The 19,904-nt window shown below is 43.7% G+C and overlaps 1 protein-coding gene across 2 annotated transcripts in view; it reads right to left on the reverse strand.

Moving 5' to 3' along the window:
- The window catches only part of IPO5 (importin 5), a 126,801-nt gene extending 107,106 nt beyond the window's left edge, over nt 1-19,695 (reverse strand). Inside the window, exons 1-6 of one of the 2 annotated variants that reach the window (XM_075918783.2) lie at nt 19,475-19,695; nt 8,602-8,682; nt 4,028-4,220; nt 1,863-1,965; nt 1,517-1,613; nt 790-894 (exon numbers count right to left, since the gene is read on the reverse strand). In XM_075918783.2, the coding sequence (XP_075774898.2) occupies nt 790-894; nt 1,517-1,613; nt 1,863-1,965; nt 4,028-4,220; nt 8,602-8,682; nt 19,475-19,567 (672 nt within the window). In that variant the 5' untranslated portion in view covers nt 19,568-19,695. Of the gene's footprint in view, nt 1-789; nt 895-1,516; nt 1,614-1,862; nt 1,966-4,027; nt 4,221-8,601; nt 8,683-18,666; nt 18,998-19,474 lie in introns of those variants that run through there. The other variant, XM_006119706.5, reaches the window with a different exon arrangement.
- Nucleotides 19,696-19,904: the final 209 nt, after the last annotated feature.

Here is a 19,904-nt window from a genome sequence, read left to right on the forward strand (position 1 = left end):
TACTAGTCAGAATTTTCATTATTTTGTCTAGGACTGATGTTACATGAACAGACCTATGACTACCTGGGTTATGCCTGCCCTTTCTGAACAGCACACAGCATTAGTACTGTTCCTGTCTTAATTTCCTGGATTTCCAAGATTTAAAGAGAGCAACAAGATGACCAGTGGCACCTTAAAGACTAAACAAAATATAATTATTGTGTAAGCTTTTGTGAACTGCAATTTTTTGGGCTAGAGGTCTCTCTAATCAACTGAGTTATCTTGTACGCAAATTATTCATAGTCTGCGGATTTAAAAATATTTATCCTTAACAGACGTTTAACATCCTGCTTTACTATTTTGTAATCCTACATTTCCTTATACTATTGAGCATAAATCTTTTTAAGGATCATTTATGTTGCTCAGGGTGCGAATAAGCCAATCCCCTGAGTGATGTAAGTTACACTGACATAAGTACTAGTGTGGATAACGCTACACCAGCAGGGGAGCATCTCCCGCTAATAGTCCTACCACCACTCACAGAGGTGGTTTTATTATGCCAACTCCCTCCCATTAACATAGAATGCCTTCACTATGATATTGCTGAATGGTACAGTTGCAATGCTGGCGTGGCTTATGTGTAGACATGCTCCAAGTGAACAAAAGACTAAAAGCAATTTGGCACATATGACCAATGTAGAACATAGCAAGAATTCACAAGCCACTAAGGAGTTTACAAATCAATAATTTGTGCTTACGTCAAGTAAATATAGGTGGCAGTGATCAGATACTTTCTGGATGGTTTCTTACCTGCAAGATTCCAGGTAGCAAGTCTGCAAAATGTTTCAGAAGAGGAAGATTGTGCTCATTAGCAAGTACAAATGCAGCTGCAGCTCTTGCAGACAGCATCCTGACCTAATGTGAAGAGAGGAGGAAAAAAGCTGTTTTAGGCGAAGATTAGAGTTTGTAATGGTATACTGATGTTTGATGACATTTGACACTATTTTTAAGTAAGCTGCTAAAATGTCACGCTAGTGTCACTGTAGGTAAGGTTACATTTTAGATTCACTTTTAGTTTCCAAAACAGCCACTTGGAAAAGTTTATTATGTTTTTCCACTAAGGCTTCAATAAACTCATTCATCAGAAATTTTGCCAAACAATCAGTCAATCTCAGGTCTTCATTACTATATCAGAACAACTTTGCTCGTGTGAGGTTGTATTATTCACCATTTTTACATAGGGGGAACTGAAAGAAAGGGTAACATTTTAAAAACTAAGCAAGTGACTTAGTAGTCCTATTTTAAAAATGACTTAGGCACGTAAGAGGTAAGTGTGAAGCAAAGTGAATCTGACTTGCTTCCAACCTGACTTAGGCACATTTGAAAATGTTATCTTTCTGGGACTTGTCATGGTCAGAAAGGAAATTCATGGCAGACCAGAAAACTGAATTCCAGGTCCACAGTGTCCTAAGCTACACCCTAATCACCAGAACATCCTCCCTCTTATGAGTCTATAAAAGGGGAATGTGTGTATTACCGTTGGATGCTCCTGATCTTGCATACACTGAACCAACATCCGCTTAATGACCTCCAAATAGTGTTGTTGTTGATTCCCAAAAATCCCAGGAAAGTTCCTAAAGACAAAGAACACCATTTTAGATATGTTTAAGACTTTAGACTGCAAATTAAGCTTAAAGATACACTTTAAATCATTAACAAATATCCTACCCTCTTTTTCTGGGTGTCAAGTAAAATGCATACCAGAATATAAAAAGGATGAATAATCAGTTGTAAAATATTACAGTTTCTCTCGTCTTGCATTTCTTACAAGCATATGATTTGGCTAAAAACCCACATGTACTAACTGAGGTCCAGAAGCATACCAAAAAATATGCAGAGCAGCCTCACGCAGTCCTACATTCTGGGAGCTGACTGAATCAAATAAGAATTTCAAGCCTTCTGGCCACTGGTTATTGCCATCCTCATCTAGGAAAAAAAAATAAGATTGTTTAAGTCTCAAATGCAACTTACAGCAATTAATATATTAGGATATCAGCTGTGCAAAGCCTTTGCATGCTCTGACATTGAACTAAATCAAAACGGAGCAGAATTTTAATTAGTTAAAATAAGAGCAGTATTTCAGCAGCAGCAAACTGGTGTATACTTGGACTAAGAAAAAAGTACACTTAAATCTTTAAAAAAATTACAAACAAATTAAATGGAATATGTATAAAAGCCATAGTATAAAGTATTCCAGGAATGTAAAAATGGTAAAATTAAAGGAAAGGCCTATCAGACAAGCAAACACACTGAAAGGGACAGAGAACAGCATTTACTTTTATGAAAAGATATTCATATATAGTAAGAACACAGTTGTGAAAAAATTTTACTGAAAAAGTCAAAGTAGTGAAACTTAAGAAATTCGTACCCAACCCAATTTATGTTTCCTTCTGTAGTTACTTCTACATGGATATAAATATGGCCCTACCAAATTCAGGGGATCCATTCTGGTCAAATTTCAGACACAGGATTTGAAAAATCCATTTCATGTTTTACATCTGAAATTTCAGGCTGCTATAACCATGGGGGTTCCAACCCAAAAAAGGGTCCATGGGGGAGGGGGGGAGAGGAGGCAGTCTCAAAGCTCTTGTACGGGGGGCTGCAGGATTGCCATCCTAACTTTTGTGTTGCCTTCAGAGCTTTCTGCAGCCATAGGAGATTCATGGACGTGAGTCTGATCCTCCCCCCCCCCCCCCAATGTTGTAGCGAGTAGGGATGTTAGACAGCATGTAATAAAATAGTCACATAACTACACAAAATTTTATCAGTTATACAATTATTTGATAATCCCCAGGGATGGGACTGACAGCCAGTGTGCTCTCAGCCCCACTCATAGTCTCCCCTCTGATAGAGGCAGCAGTCGTGTGGGGGAGTGGGGGCAGCAGAAGGAGCCAGTCCATGAGGGGAGACTATTTAGAAACCAGCTCCCTGTGCAGATTGGTTTCCACCCTGCAGTGCTGCACCAGCCTCTGTCGGCAGTGGGCCCAGGTTTCCCACGGATAGAGGCTGCTTCACAGGATGCTGGAGCAGACTCCCTTGCCCCTCACATTGCAACCCCTCTGCCCCTCCGACAGAGGCAACGTCAGTACACACGGAGAGGTAGCTTTAAAGCCAGCTCCCCACGTTGGCTTAAAAGTTGGCTCCCCACGGGCACCGGATCCCACCACGCTACACTGCTGCCTCTGATTACAGAAGCAGCAAGGGAGGAGGAGATGTATGTAGTCGACAGGATTAACTAATAAGACTAGGTTTAATTTGTGAATCGTGTAGTTGACTATACATTGACATCCGTAGCTACAAGTGCCCCAGCCAGGGTCTCCAAGCTGCTAATCCCAGCTGGGCTGGGGCAATGTTTCCTTTTCTTTACATTAGCGTAAGGAATGAATTTTGTTATATGCACCAATATGGAGGTTATGTATGGCCAGGGTGAGGTCAAGGGGTTTAAGGTGTGGGAAGGGACTCAAGGCTAAGGCAGAGAGCTGGGGTGCCTGGGAGGGTGAGGGTTTTGGCTGGGGGTTCAGACCCACAGGAAGACTTACAACTGGGCAGCAGCCCAGGAGTTTCCAGCAGTGGTTCCTGCCTCTGCCCCCCCAGAGCAATTGTGTAGGGTAATAAGGCAAAAATAAATCCTATCCCTGCCCAGCCCAGAGACTAGCAGCTGGAGCCCAGGGAATGTCAAGAGCTCTGAGCTGGGACGCCCCCAGCCCTGACCCTCTGTAAGCCCTCCCCCATGAATTCTAGTTTGTGGTGAGTTGATTTAATTATCCATTACACATTTTTCATAGTCGTGAACTTGATAGGGTCCTATAGACAGCAAGGAGAAAAACTCAGATTATGTTTTGTTTAAGCTGAAATACTTAATATTTAACCATTGTACTTGCACTTGTACTTTGAAATTCTACTGAAGATTAAGAAGCAAAATATAATGCAGATATTTTTAGATAGGTATTTACATACAGGTAGTGATCATTGCATGTAGGTAACATACCTATTAAATTCCTAGCCAGCTCAGCAACAATGTCACAGATTTTTTTTCTCATACTAGACTGTGTTTCCATCTGAATAATTAACAGCAGTTCACTTTTGATGGCAGTTTGAACATCAGGTGGAAGGGCTGGATAGACTTCCTCAAACGCAGAAGATAAAAGGCGTCGTAGAAGGACAGCTGCCATTTGTCTAGCCTATTGCAAAAACATATTTTACATATTACCATGTTTTCTGTGGAAAAAGCCTCATAAACAAAATATTAGTTTGACTCCTATGAAATGTTATGTGTTTTTATACACAATCCATTGGATAAACTAATCAAATTATTTACTTGGAAAGGGGATAAGTATGTATGTAGTTTAAGATTACATACTTTTTCAAGATTAAAAATTCCCAATCTCTTCTAAAAACACCACTGTCTCTTCCCATAGATTTTAGGTGTTTTTAATTAAAATTGATGTGTCCTAACCTCTCCTCTTTAGAATTTAATTTCATTGTGCTTCATATTTTTCTCAACTGAAATAACTCGGTTAAGTAATTTGGTTTCTGTATTTAGGCATAAGTATCTAAAGCTATCCCTACTAGAGGCCATTAAGTCATCACTCCCCCCCCCCACCAGTTTTTGTTCTAATAAATTAGTGCTTTAAAATCCTTGACAATAACTAGTGACATTGACCAATATTTGACCATTGACCAATCAATTATTTTCAAGCTGGTCATGTGTCCATCCTTACAAATACATAATTCAAAGATCTATTATATTTTAGAGAGTCTTACCATCCATCAACTCCTCCTAAACGCTAAAAGCTAGGACCACCAAATTCAGTATACAGCTTCCTCTTACTGTAACTTAAAGTAAGCTCAGGGTCTGGTGGTGCCAGAAAAACAGAATGTTCCTGACATGGGATTGCTTCTCAAAACCATACAGAAAAGAGACAAAATCACAAGGCAGGTGAAAGGGGCTAGCTTGGGGCATGCATGCCTACCAAGATAGGAACATTGCTGGCTGTTCCCCTTCTTCAGGGAGTAGGAAAAGTAAATAGTTTGCAGCATTCCTTAGTCTGGCTGGGGAGTGCAGGGGGCAAATGAACCTGGGCAGGGCCGGATTGAGACCTTTAGAGACCCTAAGCACTGAAAAGATTATGGTGCCCCCCATATGTAAGTCAAAATAAAAACAATACTATACCATAAAATCTCATTCTTTTTGGTGCCTCTGCTTTGCTGGTGCCCTAAGCACGTGCTTAGTCTGTCTGTTGGGTAATTCAGCCCTGAAACTAGGATTGCCTTAGTGAGAGAACATGCATCCCTCCCTAACCTGTGCCCACTGGCACCGCAGCAACCATGGAGAGGCATTTCTCAGCTGCTGAGAGACAGGGCTGGGGTAGTGCTCCTTCTCTGGAGCAGCCGGCATACTTAACCCCTCATTCTCAGCCCCGCTTCAGAGCAATAATTAAAATGAAGCATGTACATTTTAATGTATTTTCCAAAAAAAACCCAAAATTAATTAAGGACCTGAGCAATGCTGGGTAAATCTTCTAGTAAATTAATAAGCTAATATAAATATCTAGCTCACAAGTTTTCATAAGCAGATCTCAAAAGTTCTTTATAAATGAGGATTAAGTATTATCGCCATTTAAAGATGGGGGAAACTGTGGTAGAAGGTCATACCATTAGGCCAATGGCAGAATCAGGACTAGAATCCAGGTCTCCCAAGTCCCAGTCCAGTGCTTTCCCCCACACTACTTCACAAATAAGCTATTATGTTCATGAATGCTAGAGAAACTCCTAAAATAGAATTAGTGTAATGAGTAGTGCATTGCTCATTCATGCATGCAACAAGGCAGGATACACTTGGGATTCATAGAGATCATCTACATTCATTGGGGAATCTGACAAGATTTCCAGGGAATGTACCTTTCATAACTCAATCATATTCTGTAAAGGACAACAACCACAATTCATAAAATCCACAACTGGATCAGACAGAACCCTCCCATGAATCCTGCCTGTGGATCCCATCTAAGATTAGATCAACCCTAGTTGCTGAAACCAGTAATCCAACAACTGTGCACTCTGTTGGCTAACAATGAGCATGACTTATGAAATATTCATGCCTTTTTAAGCGTGATTACAAGTAGCAGCAGGATGGAAGATGAAACTAAAGAGGAAACTGGCATGAGCCTGAACAGAGAAAAAGGGGAGGAAGAAGGTGGGCCTCAATGTGGGGGTGGTGATGGTATTCTCAAACTTCAGCAACAGGCTTCTAAATACCAAATGGGCGCAGGAACCTCCCCCCCCCCCCCCGAAAGAAACAACACTTTTTTCTTTGAGTGTCAGCACACTAAAGGCTTCAGAGTAACTTTTAAAATATTTGTCCATTAAAAATCAAACTTCGGGTTCATTTAATAGTAGATGTCTCATTCTATTGTGCTTTAATTGTTTTTAAACCAGCATTTGTTTTCTGTTTAAAATTTGCTATGGGTTAAATGATTTTGTAGTTAAGCAAAAAGGTACACAACTTTATGTTACAATTTGATAAATATCAATTGCTTTAACAGACACTAAATATGGATTCAAAATAATCAGGACATTATACACAGCTTTGAAACTTTAAAGGGCTAATTTATGTTCACACCATCCCAAGAATGAGAAGTATTCTTATTTTAGAGGTGAGGCAAAGTATTAGTCACCCAAAGGCCACATGGTTGGTCAGCAATGGGACTCTGGAGATCCTGAAAACCTAAGACTACTCTGGTTGTTGCTAGTCTGCCTTTCATTAAATAGGAGGGTTGAAAGGTAATAAAATAATACTTGTAGAGAACAATCAAGTGGGACTTTGTGAGCATCAGTTGTGACAAAAAACTGTGCAGAAGTTATCTAAACTATATATGAATATGATGTATAGGGCCCACAACTTTCTGAAGGGAAAGATTATGAAATACATCATTTCCCCCCCAACAGATATAAACACAAAAAACAGGGTTTCATAACTTTGATAGTGCTGTTCTCCCCATAGTTATAGAGGAATTCTAATTTATATTAAATTTCTTTTCATGATTCAGCAACACCTCCCCAATTAAAGCTCTAGGTTGAAAAATTACGTACTATTTTACATTTCTAAAGATTCTGAGTTTTTTGAGGTTAGGTTAGTGGTTTTGCACTTGGTATACTGTAAGCATAAAAATGGTTAACCAGTTAACTGGTTAGTGCCTGGGCCTGCCTGTCCTGGGCATGGGGCTGCTCTAGCCGTAAGGGGCTAGCCAGAACAGCCCTTATCAGTGGGGCTGGGCCAGGCCTGCCACAGATGTCTGAAAAGCAACTCCCAGCAAGCCAGCTACAAAGCCCATAGCAAAGCCTCTGGGGACCAGGGCTGGCTCCCAGAGAGACTTCGCTGAGGGCTCTTCAGTATAAAGCATATTTAATTTTTTTTCTACAGATCCTGTAGTGTGTGTAAGTGCAAGGCTTTTTAGTGGTTACGCAGTTACATTTTTAAATGACTTTTTGCAACTCTAATGTGTCCAGATGTCAAAGAATAAGTACTTCTTGTAAGATTAAATTACTTCTGAACTGCAAGATATTTTGCAATGTGCAAACATTTCCAAACAAAGTGAGTACCTGAGGGGCATATTTTGTAACTTTTTATGTTACACAAACCAACTTCACTGTGTATGGCATTAGTTTAGAAGTTGTTTAACTGTCTGTCTGATCAATTAGAGAAAAAAGTTTCCTCAACAGAGCACAAAATTCACATGAATGGTAGTACAACAGAACTTAAGCAGTCTGAGAAACATTAGACATTTTAGCCTAAGGGCAACATTTAAATAGAGCCTTATAATGAAATAATTTGTCAAGCATTGCTATAGGTGATAATACCATAACATGCACATATACATTCATGTAAAAAATATTGTGCATAAGCTTTTCTATGAAAAGGTGACAAGTAGCAGGGTGTCAGCTGCATTAGTCTGTATCCACAAAAACTATGAGGATTCCTGTGGCACCTTAAAGACTAACAGATTTATTTAGGCATAAGCTTCTGTGGGTAAAAACGACTTCATTGATGCATCTGACAAATGATTCAATGAAGTCGTTTTTACCCACAGAAGCTTATGCCCAAAAAAATGTGTTAGCCTGTAAGGGGCTACAGGTCTGCTTGTTATTTTAGGGAAAGTACCATTTGTTATTTCAGCAAGACAATGTACATGCAGGAAGTAACGCAGGTAGACGCAATCACTATAAATCCCCAAAAGAGAATTAGTAATTAAGTACCGGTAACTCAAAAAGACAACGTACAACAACTCTACTGGCAATTGCACACAATGAACTACATACGAATGAAATCTAAATCCAGCTCTTTCTAAATGTGATGAATTCAGGATGACTCACTATAAAAATAACAATGCCAGATTTGTAATTCAGTCACTCATTCCTGCAATGAAACAACTTTCACACACACACACACACACACACACACACACACACACACCCCACACACACACCCCTCTCCTCATTCATATCCTTCCCTCCACTCCCAGAAACCCTCTTAAACTTTGCAGAATTATTCTTAACACAAACCTCCTCAGCAGCAGCAGCATTCCTGACGGCTTGTAAAAGGAATGTGATCTTGGACTGCCCTGGGATAGTCTCGTATGTTTCCTACATATTCATTAAAAAAAAAAAAAGTAGAAGTTACTACCGCAAGTTACTGCTGGAAAACATTAATATTAAGACTCTTAATTGCTCTAATTGGAGAATCCATTTCAAATTATTAGACAAAAAAGAACATGCATCATGTACACAAAATTAATTTGTCGAAGTAGATTGTGATGAATGTAGCACATATTTGGAATAATTTGTAAAATTAAACAATGAGACCTGGAAGGAAACTGCCTTATAGACTTCCAGAAAGATTTTATTGTATTTCTCAACTCAGGCCTGTAAGAGGGATGTTAAGGACTTATCAACTATCCGATAAGCAAATGCTTATCAGATATCAACAGGATAGTAGACTAGTCGTTTCCCTTTCTCCCCTCCTCCCCCCGACTGCTGCCTCTATCAAGAGGCAACAAGGGGGTGGGAAAAGGGGGGGTACTTCAAAGCGGCAACAGCGCACAGAACCTGGGATCAGCCATGCAGCATTGCCCCTTTGAAATGCTGCTGCGGCATTTCAAAGCAACAGAGCCGTAGGGAGCCCGGGGTCAGCTGGGGAGTTCCCAGCTGATCCCAGGCTCTGTGCAGCGCGAAATGCTGCTGCAGCATTTCAAAGGGGCAGTGCTGCCCTATCGACTAATCCAATACAAAAATGCATCAACTACTTGCTTTGTGAATTACACGCTACTTAACATCTTCAGCCTGTAATGAAGTTTTATTTCTAAGATACAGATGTTAAATTGAGTGCAATTAAGTAACCGTGTAACTACTGAAAACTTCAGTGGTTACAGATGGGGCGGCAGGCAGTCACCCTGGGAGCCAATGTACACAGGATGCCAGCCTTTAAGCCAACTCCCCACGCGTATGGCTCCCACATGTCACCCCAGGCTGCTGCCTCTGGTAAAATGCATGTTCTGGGAGTAAGAATGTTAAATATCAGTTAACTGAATTGTCAATTAACTCCACGAATTCTTATAAGTTACTCGATTATTCTATAGTATATGGCGGTGTGGCAGGCAGCCAGCATGCTCCAGCCCCACTCCCGAGAAGCCCCCTGCCACTCTGCGCTGCTGCTTCTGTATCAGAGGCAGCAACTGGTCCAGGAGGGGATCCAGTTTAAAAGCCAGTTTCCCTCATGGACTGGCTACCTGCTGCTCTGCGCTGCTGCCTCGGATGCAGATGCAGAAGCATGGGGTGGCAAGAGCCCCTGTCTGAACTCCAGGACCCAACAAAGCCAGAACTGAGCCAGGCGGCCTGCCCTCCTGGATCCTTCTATACTTTAAATGCAGAGCCACAGCAGGGGTAGGTCCCAGACCCAGCATGAGCCAAGACTGAGCTGGGCTGCTGACCAGCCTGCTAAAAATATACTGGCTGGGGCAAAGCGGAAACTGAGTGTAGTCTATAGCACTGTCCCTCAACCAATGGTATGAGTACCCTTAGGGATACTCAAGAAGTCTAGCGGGTACATCAACAACTGAAATTTGGAGAAAACTTAATTTTTTTCAAGTTTTACAGCGCTTTATTATTTTTGTACTTTTTACACCCAAAAAATGTCATTGCCTGCCTAGCTACGATTAAGTTGTTTAAAACAAATGTGTTGCAATGATAGAAAAAAAATTGTGTCTGAAAACTAGGTACAGGGGGTACTTATTTCTTTTAAAGGGGGTACTTTATAAAAAAAGTTGAGAAACATTGGTTTATAGCATTAACCAATAAGCTTTTGCTTATCAATTAACTGACTACACCATTACATCCCTAACCAGGAGCCTGTGTACAATCCAGGCTCATCAATTAACTATTTACATGGTTACACATTCACATCCCTATTCTAAGACCTAAATTAAGATTGGAACCAAATATCAGAAACTTTTGTAGACAGAAGAAAGTGACAAGTTTTATTTATAATACACCTCATCATTATAAGATTTTTCAGAAAGAAAAACCACCATGTGTTCCCCCATTTTTCCACTCATGTTCTAATGAAGTTCACATGTGTAAATACACAACTAAATTTTAGATAACTTCTCATCAAAATACAAGTCTGCTCTGATTATACCTATTTCTCAACAAATCCATCTGTGACTCCCCTCCACACTTACATTCAATCTCTTGTCTTCGCTCTAACCCAGGGATTCTCGATCTTTTTATACTGACCCCCTTCACACTGCATGCCTCTAAGTGCCATCCTCATTTATAAATCAAGAACATTTTTAATACATTCCATTAATTAAATCAGGGATGGGGATCCTTTTTTGGGTTAGTGGCCTCTGACCCACAGAAAAATCAGTCGGGCGTGAAGCAGCAGGGGCTGGACTGCCAGTGAAGGCTCCCCAATGCTGGGGGTGGGAGGAACCCTGAGAGATGGGGGCCGGGGCCAGGCAAGCCAGGGACCACATCTGGCCCCTGATTTGAATGCTAAGTTCATAACCCTATTTAAAATAAATTTACTTTTTCTCCCCACTTCTAAATTGAGATTGAAACATGTATTTATTGAATTGTTATAAGCAGAAGGGTTGTTGTTTTTAATAGCAACTGTTTAACACCAGAGGGAAGGCATGAAGAAACTGTCTATCACTTTTCACAACAGACTTAGCACTCCATTTCTAGGCACCCTTACTTATTTATATGCTACTACTGGTGGCAGTGCTAACTTCAGAGCAGAGCAACCATTTAGTAGGGATGTTAGTGTGTAACTCATGTACACAGTTAACCAATAAGCTGGGGCTCACTGGTTTACCTGCAGTTATACCATGCCCCCCACTCTGTGCCTCTGTATCAGAGGCAACGGTGGGGTAGGAGGGAGCTGGTGTTTTCTCCCCTCCTCCGACCTCACAAACATGTAACCGCTGAAAATTTCAGCAGTTATACGTTTACAAAAATAAATGGTTAACATGCCAACAATTTAATCCACCCCCAATCAAACTGAACTAGGGATGTAATAGTGTAGTCGATTAACCTATAAGCTTTTGCTTATCTGTTAATACGATATACTAAATGCATTCTTCCCCATCCCCAGTAAATTTTTTAGCAGGCTGGCCAGCATCCCGGCTCAGGCTTGGCTTGCTATGGATCTGGGACCTATCCCCACTGCAGCTCTACATTTAAAACATATTAGGAACCAGGCAGGCAGGCTCAGTTCCAGATCACACTGGATCCAAGAGCTCAGATCCTGCCACTGTACAGGGGCTGCTGCCACCCCACTCTGCTGCCTCTATCAGTCCATGAGGAGAGCTGGTTTTTAAACTGGCTCCCCTCACAGACCAGCTCCCACCTGGCACCCTGTGCTGCTGCCTCTGATACAGAGGCAGTAGCAGGGAATGACAGGGGGCTCCTCAGGAGTGCAGCCAGAGAGCACTGGTTGCAAGCCCTGCCCTCTGGCACTATAGAATAGTCGAGTAACCGATAAGAATTCATGAAGTTACTTGACTATTCAATTAACAGATACTCTGAACTCTTCCTATCTTCCCCCCTTCTACAGTAAAATCTCAGAATTAAACACCTTAGAAAAAGAGGTTGTAAAGTCTGAAATATTTGTAACTAAACAAAATGATTTTTCAAAAGTTTATAAAACTGAACTTTAATACAGCTTTCAAACTTGACTATGCACAAGAAAAATGCGGTTTTCCTTCTTTAGTAGTTTATATTTAACAGTACTATATTTGCTTTTTATGTCTGCTGCTGCCTGATTGCATACTTCGGGTTCCAAATGAGGTGCATGACTGACAAGTCAGTTTGCAATTCTGGTATTTATAACTGAGTTTTTACTGTACTACATAAGGTCAAGCTTCTTGTTCTGATTTTCGTGGCCTTTAATAATGCTCTCCTTCCCCTCTTTCTGACTCTTTATACATCTCCCACATAGCCCCATTTCACTAGCATGCCCTCACCTCCAATTTGTTCACTTCACCTACAACCATCTTCATATTTTCTATCACACTACCCCCCCTACACATGCAACTCCCTCCTTGAACTAAATTTTAAGATCCAGTACACCGCCCCTCCAAATCTCCCTTTTCTACTGTAATGCTTTCAGAAAGTTACCAACTAAAAACAGGGAGGAAGGTCATTGGGGAAAGTACTTAAATTACTGTTTTATCTTTCACATTACTTGTTCTTTTAGACTAAGATTTTTCAGACAGCAAACGTATATCAGAAGTGCCTGCACTTCCCAAAATCGGCACTCACTGGTTCAGCAACATCCGTGGTCCTAATGTTCCTCAGCTAGAGTGCCCGGGGAGCCTACTGTCAGGAGGGCTAGCAGCAGCCAGGGCCTCTGGCAGCCTAACTAGGGATGTTAAGTATCAGCTAATTGACTAGTTGAGTAACCACATGAATTCTTATTGGTTAGTTGACTAGTCTATAGTACCCAAAAGTAGGACGGGCAGCCTCTGCCACTCTGCACTGCTGCCCTTGTGTCAGAGGCAGCAGCGTGGGGTGCCAGGCAGGAGCTGGTCCATGAGGGGAGACCTTTTAAAAAACATCTCCCCTCACAGACTGGCTGCCTTTTGCCCTGCACTTCTCCCTCTTATATAGAGGCAGCAGTGTGGGGTGACAGCATCCCCTGTCCAGGTGAGGTCTGAGCTCCCGAACCTGGTATGAGCTGGGACTGAGCCCCGCTGCCTAACCACCTGACTCCTAATACACTTTAAATACAGAGCTGCAACAGGGGTAAGTCCTGGACCCCACTGAAAGCCAGGCCTGAGCTGAGCTGTTAGCCAGCCTGCTAAAAAAATTTACTGGGGGGGGGGGGGGGGGGAAAGGAGGAAATGCATGTAGTATAGAATTAACCTATAAGCTTTTGCTTGTCAGTTAATCACTTAACCGACTATACTATCACATCCCTAAGCCCAACCAAGACCGGGGGATGGCAACAGCGTAGCATTAGCTCAGCCAGGCCCAGCAACGTGTGTGTGGGAGGGATGAGAGGGCGTAGAGGCAGGAGTGCTGGCTGGGACAGTAGGAGATCTGGGGTCACTTAGGGGCAGCTGGCTGGGGAGCTGGTGGCAGGGACCTCCCCATGTCGGGCAAATTTCCTGATTCAGGTCCTGAGGATGTATGACCAGGGAGGTCCAACATGTATTTATCATCTGGTCATTGAATACATGTATACATACTCTATAATTCATGTTTGCTGACCACCCTTCTTATCCCAGACTTACTGTCACTGGAATATTATTCCCCAAACCTAGATACAGCAAGATAAATACAATAGCAGACATAGCAAACAAACTAGAGAGATCCAAATTCTAAGGAAGGAAATATATTCTTTTGAGACTTGATGAAAAGAAATGGAACAGTTTTTATCAAGATGGTTTGAGTTAACAGTGTAAGTGTTGCAAAGTATTACAACCGTATATTATAAGTTTGAGACCGGTACATTTTTTCTGAGATTCTGAATTAAATTTTTATTCTGTACACACTATTCAGAAGAGTGATGCAATACCATACACCTGGATTTGCTATACAGGCAGTCCCCGGGTTACGTACAAGATAGGGATTGTAGGTTTGTTCTTAAGTTGAATTTGTATGTAAGTCGGAACTGGTACATATTGTAGGGGAAACTCTAGCCATACATTTCTCCAGAGCTCAGTTTTATTCTCCCACACCTCACTTCCCTCAGACCTTTATTCTCAAGCTGAGGTGTCTGCTGAGAAAAGCCGCTCCGCGTCTCCCTGGTCTGCTGGGGGGGGGGGGGGGCGAGCTTCACGTCTCCCTGGTCTGCTGGGGGGACGCAGCTAGTGCAGGGTTGCCTCACCCTGTTTGTAAGTAGGGATCCGATGTAAGTCGGATCCATGTAACCCGGGGACTGCCTGTAACACTAATCTCAAGCAGTTCTTGCACCCTCTTTATAGGTATTAGGGATATCAAGGGTTAACCAGTAAGCATTACCCTTAAATGATGATGCTTACCAGTTCCAGTTATCTAGTGAGGCTGGAGCAGTCCCCCTCCTCCACCTTTGATCTGTTAACTGGTTAAACATCACATTCAACTGGTTAACCAATTGAACAGGATTTTTCATCCCTAAAAGGTTCCAATTTTATTTAAGAATTTAGTTCCAACAGCTATTACTACTCAATAGTAACATAGTAGAAAGTCATTAATGGCAAGTGACTGCATGGAATACAGGAGGCCCCCAACTTGCAATACGATCGGTTCCGGGGGAAGCATCGCAAGTTGGGGGCATTGTAACTTAAACCCTCATTTACGATAGGCTCTGTTGTAAATGCGGGCTGAGTTTCTGGCCCCTTCCACACTTACAAAAATGGTTGTAAGTGCAGGGGGCTGGAACTTGGGCGGTCGCATCTCTGAGGCCTCCTGTATTAAATTGTGCATGTTAGTAAGTACAAACATGCTCAACCCAGGTTTAGTGCATTAAAATTTATTTTTCATTTGTAACAATTAACTGAATACTTTTAACACTAACCAGTTAATCCTCAACATTTCTTTGAGATAATTATTCCCATTTGTACAGATAAGGAAATGGTGGCGTAAAGTTATCAAGTTACTTTCCTGAGCTACAAAGCAAGTCAGTGGCAAAACTGGGACTAGTACTAAAGAGGTTTAGTTATTCATGAAACATATTACACCAGTAAGTGTACAGAAGCATATTTTGTGAAATATTTAACAACACATTTTTTATATTTAAGGGTTTATTAGGTTTGCACATTAGCCACTGACACCTGATATTAGATGTGGGGCCGGAAACCTTTCAGAAGTAGTGTGCCAAGATTTAACATATTTGCTTCTATTTGGATCTGTGAGCCGGGACGTGGTGAGGGAGAGATGGAGGGCTGGGGCAGACTGTGTACCATGACCGTATTTTCTGAACCAGCTGCAGCTAGGGAGAATAGTTTAATTTAAATTATTAAACAGATTAAGCATTTAAAACTTTTTCATGTTAAATTAATATTTTGTTTAAAATGAAACTATGTCCAACACAAAAGGTTTCCAAGTTTTCTTTATTTATGGGAGGGTGGGGAATCTTTTTTGGGTTGGGGGCCACTGACACAGAAATATTAGTTGGGGAACCACATAAGTGAAGCAAAAAAATTCCTCCAAAAACCCCAAACCCTCACTCCTCTGGAATTCACGTGTCCCCCAACTGAGACGACTTACTCCTCTGGTGCTCCAGCCCCACGGAGCAAGGGAAAGGGACAAGGAGGACTGAGGTTTAGGGCTTTCCATATGCCAGATTTACTTTTCTGGGGATCCGGAGTTAGTGGATCTTATGGACCCCTCCCCTCTTTAGCCTCTGGGGTAGGGACAAAAATGAAGAGTTCAGTGTGTGGAACAGGGCTGCTAGCATATAGGATAGGGATGGGGTGCAGGAACTGGGCAGTGGTGGAGTGCAGAAGGGGGTGAGGTTGTGAGGTCTGGGTGGGCGGTAGGGTGTAGAAGCAGACTGGGAGTAGGGTGTAGAAGCAGACTGGGAGTAGGGTATCTGGCTATGAGGGGGCTTGGGGAAGTGTGTCTGGCCAAGAGGGAGGGTGCTGGAGCAAGCTGGGGGTGCAGGATCTTGGCAGAGGGAGGTGAGTGAGGGAGATTGGGTTGTGGGGATCTGTGCATGAGGGGGGTGCTTACCTGGCACTGCACCCCCTTGCAGCAGTAAAAGCCTCCCAACAGCGTGTTGCCATTCCCCCAGCATGGTGGGAAGGGGGAGGGAGTTCAGCCCACCTACATGAAGCAGGATTCCTGGCGCAGTGGAGGGGGGGGGTGAAGAAACCCTGACCTTCCCCACCTGACCCAGATCACTGACTCCCCTAGCAAGATGGGGAGAGGCAGGGGGAGAGAGCACGGCAGCACACAGAGCTCTCCTGCGGAGGCTGAAGTGGCAGATGCAAGGTGCAGAGATCTGGGAGCGGCTCTGTCTGGTGGTTACCTTGGACCCACCATGCTTTCTCCCAACAGCAACAGCAGTGGCTGCTGTACCAACAAGCAGCATGGAGGAAGCAGCAGGGGCATGGCCAGGCCGGGGGCCCCACGGCTTCCATTGGTGGGGCAGTGGGTGGCGGAATGGCTGGAAAATGCACACCACCAGAAGCTGCCCCGCCAGCAAAGCTCCAATGGAGCCACCTACAAGATCTGCTTCAGGGGGGAGGGGGAGAGTGGCAGAGGCTGACCTTTTTCAGTCGCTTCTTCCCCGCAAGTCGGTATCTCCATCAAATAGTTAAATGTCCGGCAGGGCTTTCCGGGACATTTCACTACTTGATGGGAACCCTGGGACAGAGTATTTAAAATTGGGACAGTCCCGTATGGTCAGCGTACGGATCCAGCAAGGAGGCTTGTGTGCCCGGGGGGGGGAGAATCTGCTCATGTGCCACTTCTGGCACGCATGCTGTAGTTTGCCAATCTCTGTATTAGGGCAATGAATTTGCACATGGTACATAGTCATGCTTTATTTACAAAGCCTGAAGGTATCTAGACTAACTAAATACTGGAACACTTAATTCGAACAGTCATAAGAGATTCAACAAGCAACTACATTTGTTTGAAATGGCTGTCCTTCAGAGGTTCTGGAATTTAAGAACATACTGGAGCTCAATAATGATTTGTATACTTGTGTGTAAGCGATAAACATGCTCTCAGCCATTTTCCAGAATAATATACTAATATTATGCATATAACTTATTGACATTAATGAGCGTTCTGGATAGAGAAGAATACACTTCTCTACTAAAACATGTTTTTCTTGAAAGATGCTTACTATCACTTAAAAAAAAAAATCTACCTAGTGGAATTAATCAAAATTTTTTACCTTAAAAGTAAAGTAGCTATAATATGCAACCCAGAAACATTCATTGGAGTTTTAGGAACAACAAACAAAATACTCATTATCCAACTAACTCCATTATATCAGAACTAAACAGAGTAACCAAACACCAAGTTCCATATACTTAAATAAAAAAAAATTCCAGGGTGTTACACTATATTTGATTATAAAGACAACACAGTTTGGTTCAGCAATCTGAAACCGTCATGTCAAATAGGTATTTTTGTTCAACAAATGAAATTAATAGGTAACAGGTTTAAAACAAAGAAAGGGACGTTTTTCTTCATGCTGCACACAGTCAACCTGTAGAACCCCATGCCAGAGGATGTTGTGAAGATCAGGACTTTAACAGGGTTAAAAAAAAAACTAGATAAATTCATAGAGGTTAGGTCCATCAATAATTATTAGCAAGAATGGATAAAAATATTGTCCCTAGCCTCTGTTTGTCAGGAACTGGAAATGGTTGAAAGGAGAGGGATCTGTTCACTCCCTCTGAAGCATCTAGAATTGGCCACTGTCGGAAGACATGATACTGGGATAGATAAGATCTTTGGTCTGACTCAGTATGGCTGTTCTTATGTTATGTGGCGTAGTCAACCAGATTTATCAGTTGCACATTTGTCAATTCAAGTTAATTCAAAGCAAACTTTACATAAACTAAACAATACAAACTGTTTTATTTAGTCCCACTTAAATACGTTTTATAAAATTCTCCACAATCTTTTATGTTGCTTTAATACATTCTATGCTAAAAGAATACACTTTAGTTAAAAAAACCCTCACTTAGTGCACATGGGTAATCCAAATGAGAAAATCAAGTTCCATAATTGTCTTTACAGTCTGTATTTTACCACTACGTCCCAGAATGCGGGAGCACTGTTTGCTGCTTCACTGTAAATCTGGTGGCTTTGCTACCTACACACAATTTTCAACTTCAATGTGCTCTTAATATGCATGAGCAAAAAGAAAAATAACCATAGGCTGAGTTTTCATTTTGGCAGAGGAGAAAAAGCACAATTATTCCTTATGAAAGAATGTGCTGAACTCTGCTGGCTCATTAAATCAAAGGAAGCGATAAAAGACTCAGCACAGTCATCCAATGGGAATTCATGCTCAACCAGACTCTGGTATGTAATTCAATAGAAAAGAGCTTTCCCATTAGATTGACAATAGAGACGCTAAGTACTGCGGGGAGGGGAGACAGAATTAGCCGAGCTTACTAATTACAAAGCGTTTTTGCTGAAGTGACACGTGAAAAGTTTTGGCTGCTGGCGATGGTAACGTTCCCGCTGTAGAAAAACGCTTCGCTTAGAAGCGCCGCTTTAACTCAGATGAGAGAGATCCGGGCGCTTCGGGACAGCAGCTGAAGTGAGGACAAAATGCAACTGCCCGAGGAGCTGCTGGCTGCGAAGCGTCCCGCGGAGGCTGGACCATGGTGATTGGGAGGAGGGGTGCGGGGGCGGCGAGGTCGCTGCCCAGAATGGGGCGAGCCGAGTGAATCGCTCCTCTTGGTATCTCTCAGCACGTGCAGGGTCCTGGCCTCCTCCCAGGGCACAGTCAGACCCCCCCCCCCCCCCGCTGTCCCTTCACGGGCAGGTCCGGGCGCGGGCCTCAGACCCCACGGAGCTGCCCCGCCAGGGACCCCGTGGCCGGTCCCGCCTTACGCCCGGGTCAGACCCGCGGCAGCCGCGGAGCGGAGCCGCCGGGCCAGGGGGCGAAGCGCCAGGGCGACACCGCGGGCGGAGGCCCCCGGCCCTGCGAGGCCTGAGGGGAGCAGCGCGGCCACACGCGCGCGGGGCTGGGGGCAGCGGCGCAGGCCCAGGGGACGGGGGCGAGACCCTGTGACAGTTGCCATTTAAACCCGGCCCAGAACGAACGGCCGAAACCGCCACCGCGGCCAGAGCGGGGCAGCCGCGTCCGCGAGTCACCGCCCCAGCTGCTGCTCACACGTGGGGCTGGGCCGGCCCCGCTGCCTGCTCCCCTCCGGCGGCTCGGGGAGCCTGACAGGCCGGCGCGGGCGCCCCTCACCTCGGCCTGTTTGCGGACCGCGTTGTCCGGGCTCAGCAGGTTGCCCAGGAGGAGGTAGAACTGCTGCTGCTCCTGCTCCGCCGCCGCCGCCATTGCTGCGCGAGGGAAAGAGAGACCGGCCGGGCCGGGCAGGGAGGGGAGGGGGAGCCGGCCGCGCACCCACCAAAAGGAGGCGGAGCTGCCACCGCCGCGCTCTTGTCCGAGCGTCCCTCACACCCCGTCCCCCAGCGCCCAGCTCCAGGGCGCCCATTGGCTCTAGGCTGAAGCGTCCTCCTCTCTGATTGGTCCGTGGTCCACGTCGGGCTGAGGATTGGGGGAAACCGACCGCCCTGCGGATGGTCCCTATCCTCTTTTGTGATTGGGTCGCTTCCAGACGAGAGGGCGACGCGAGAGAAGCACTCATTGGCGGAAACTTCTGACAGCCGTATGG

This window comes from Pelodiscus sinensis, chromosome 1 (genome assembly GCF_052426305.1).
Source record: "Pelodiscus sinensis isolate ZL-2025 chromosome 1, ASM5242630v1, whole genome shotgun sequence".
In the NCBI taxonomy this organism is placed as follows: Eukaryota; Metazoa; Chordata; order Testudines; family Trionychidae; genus Pelodiscus; species Pelodiscus sinensis.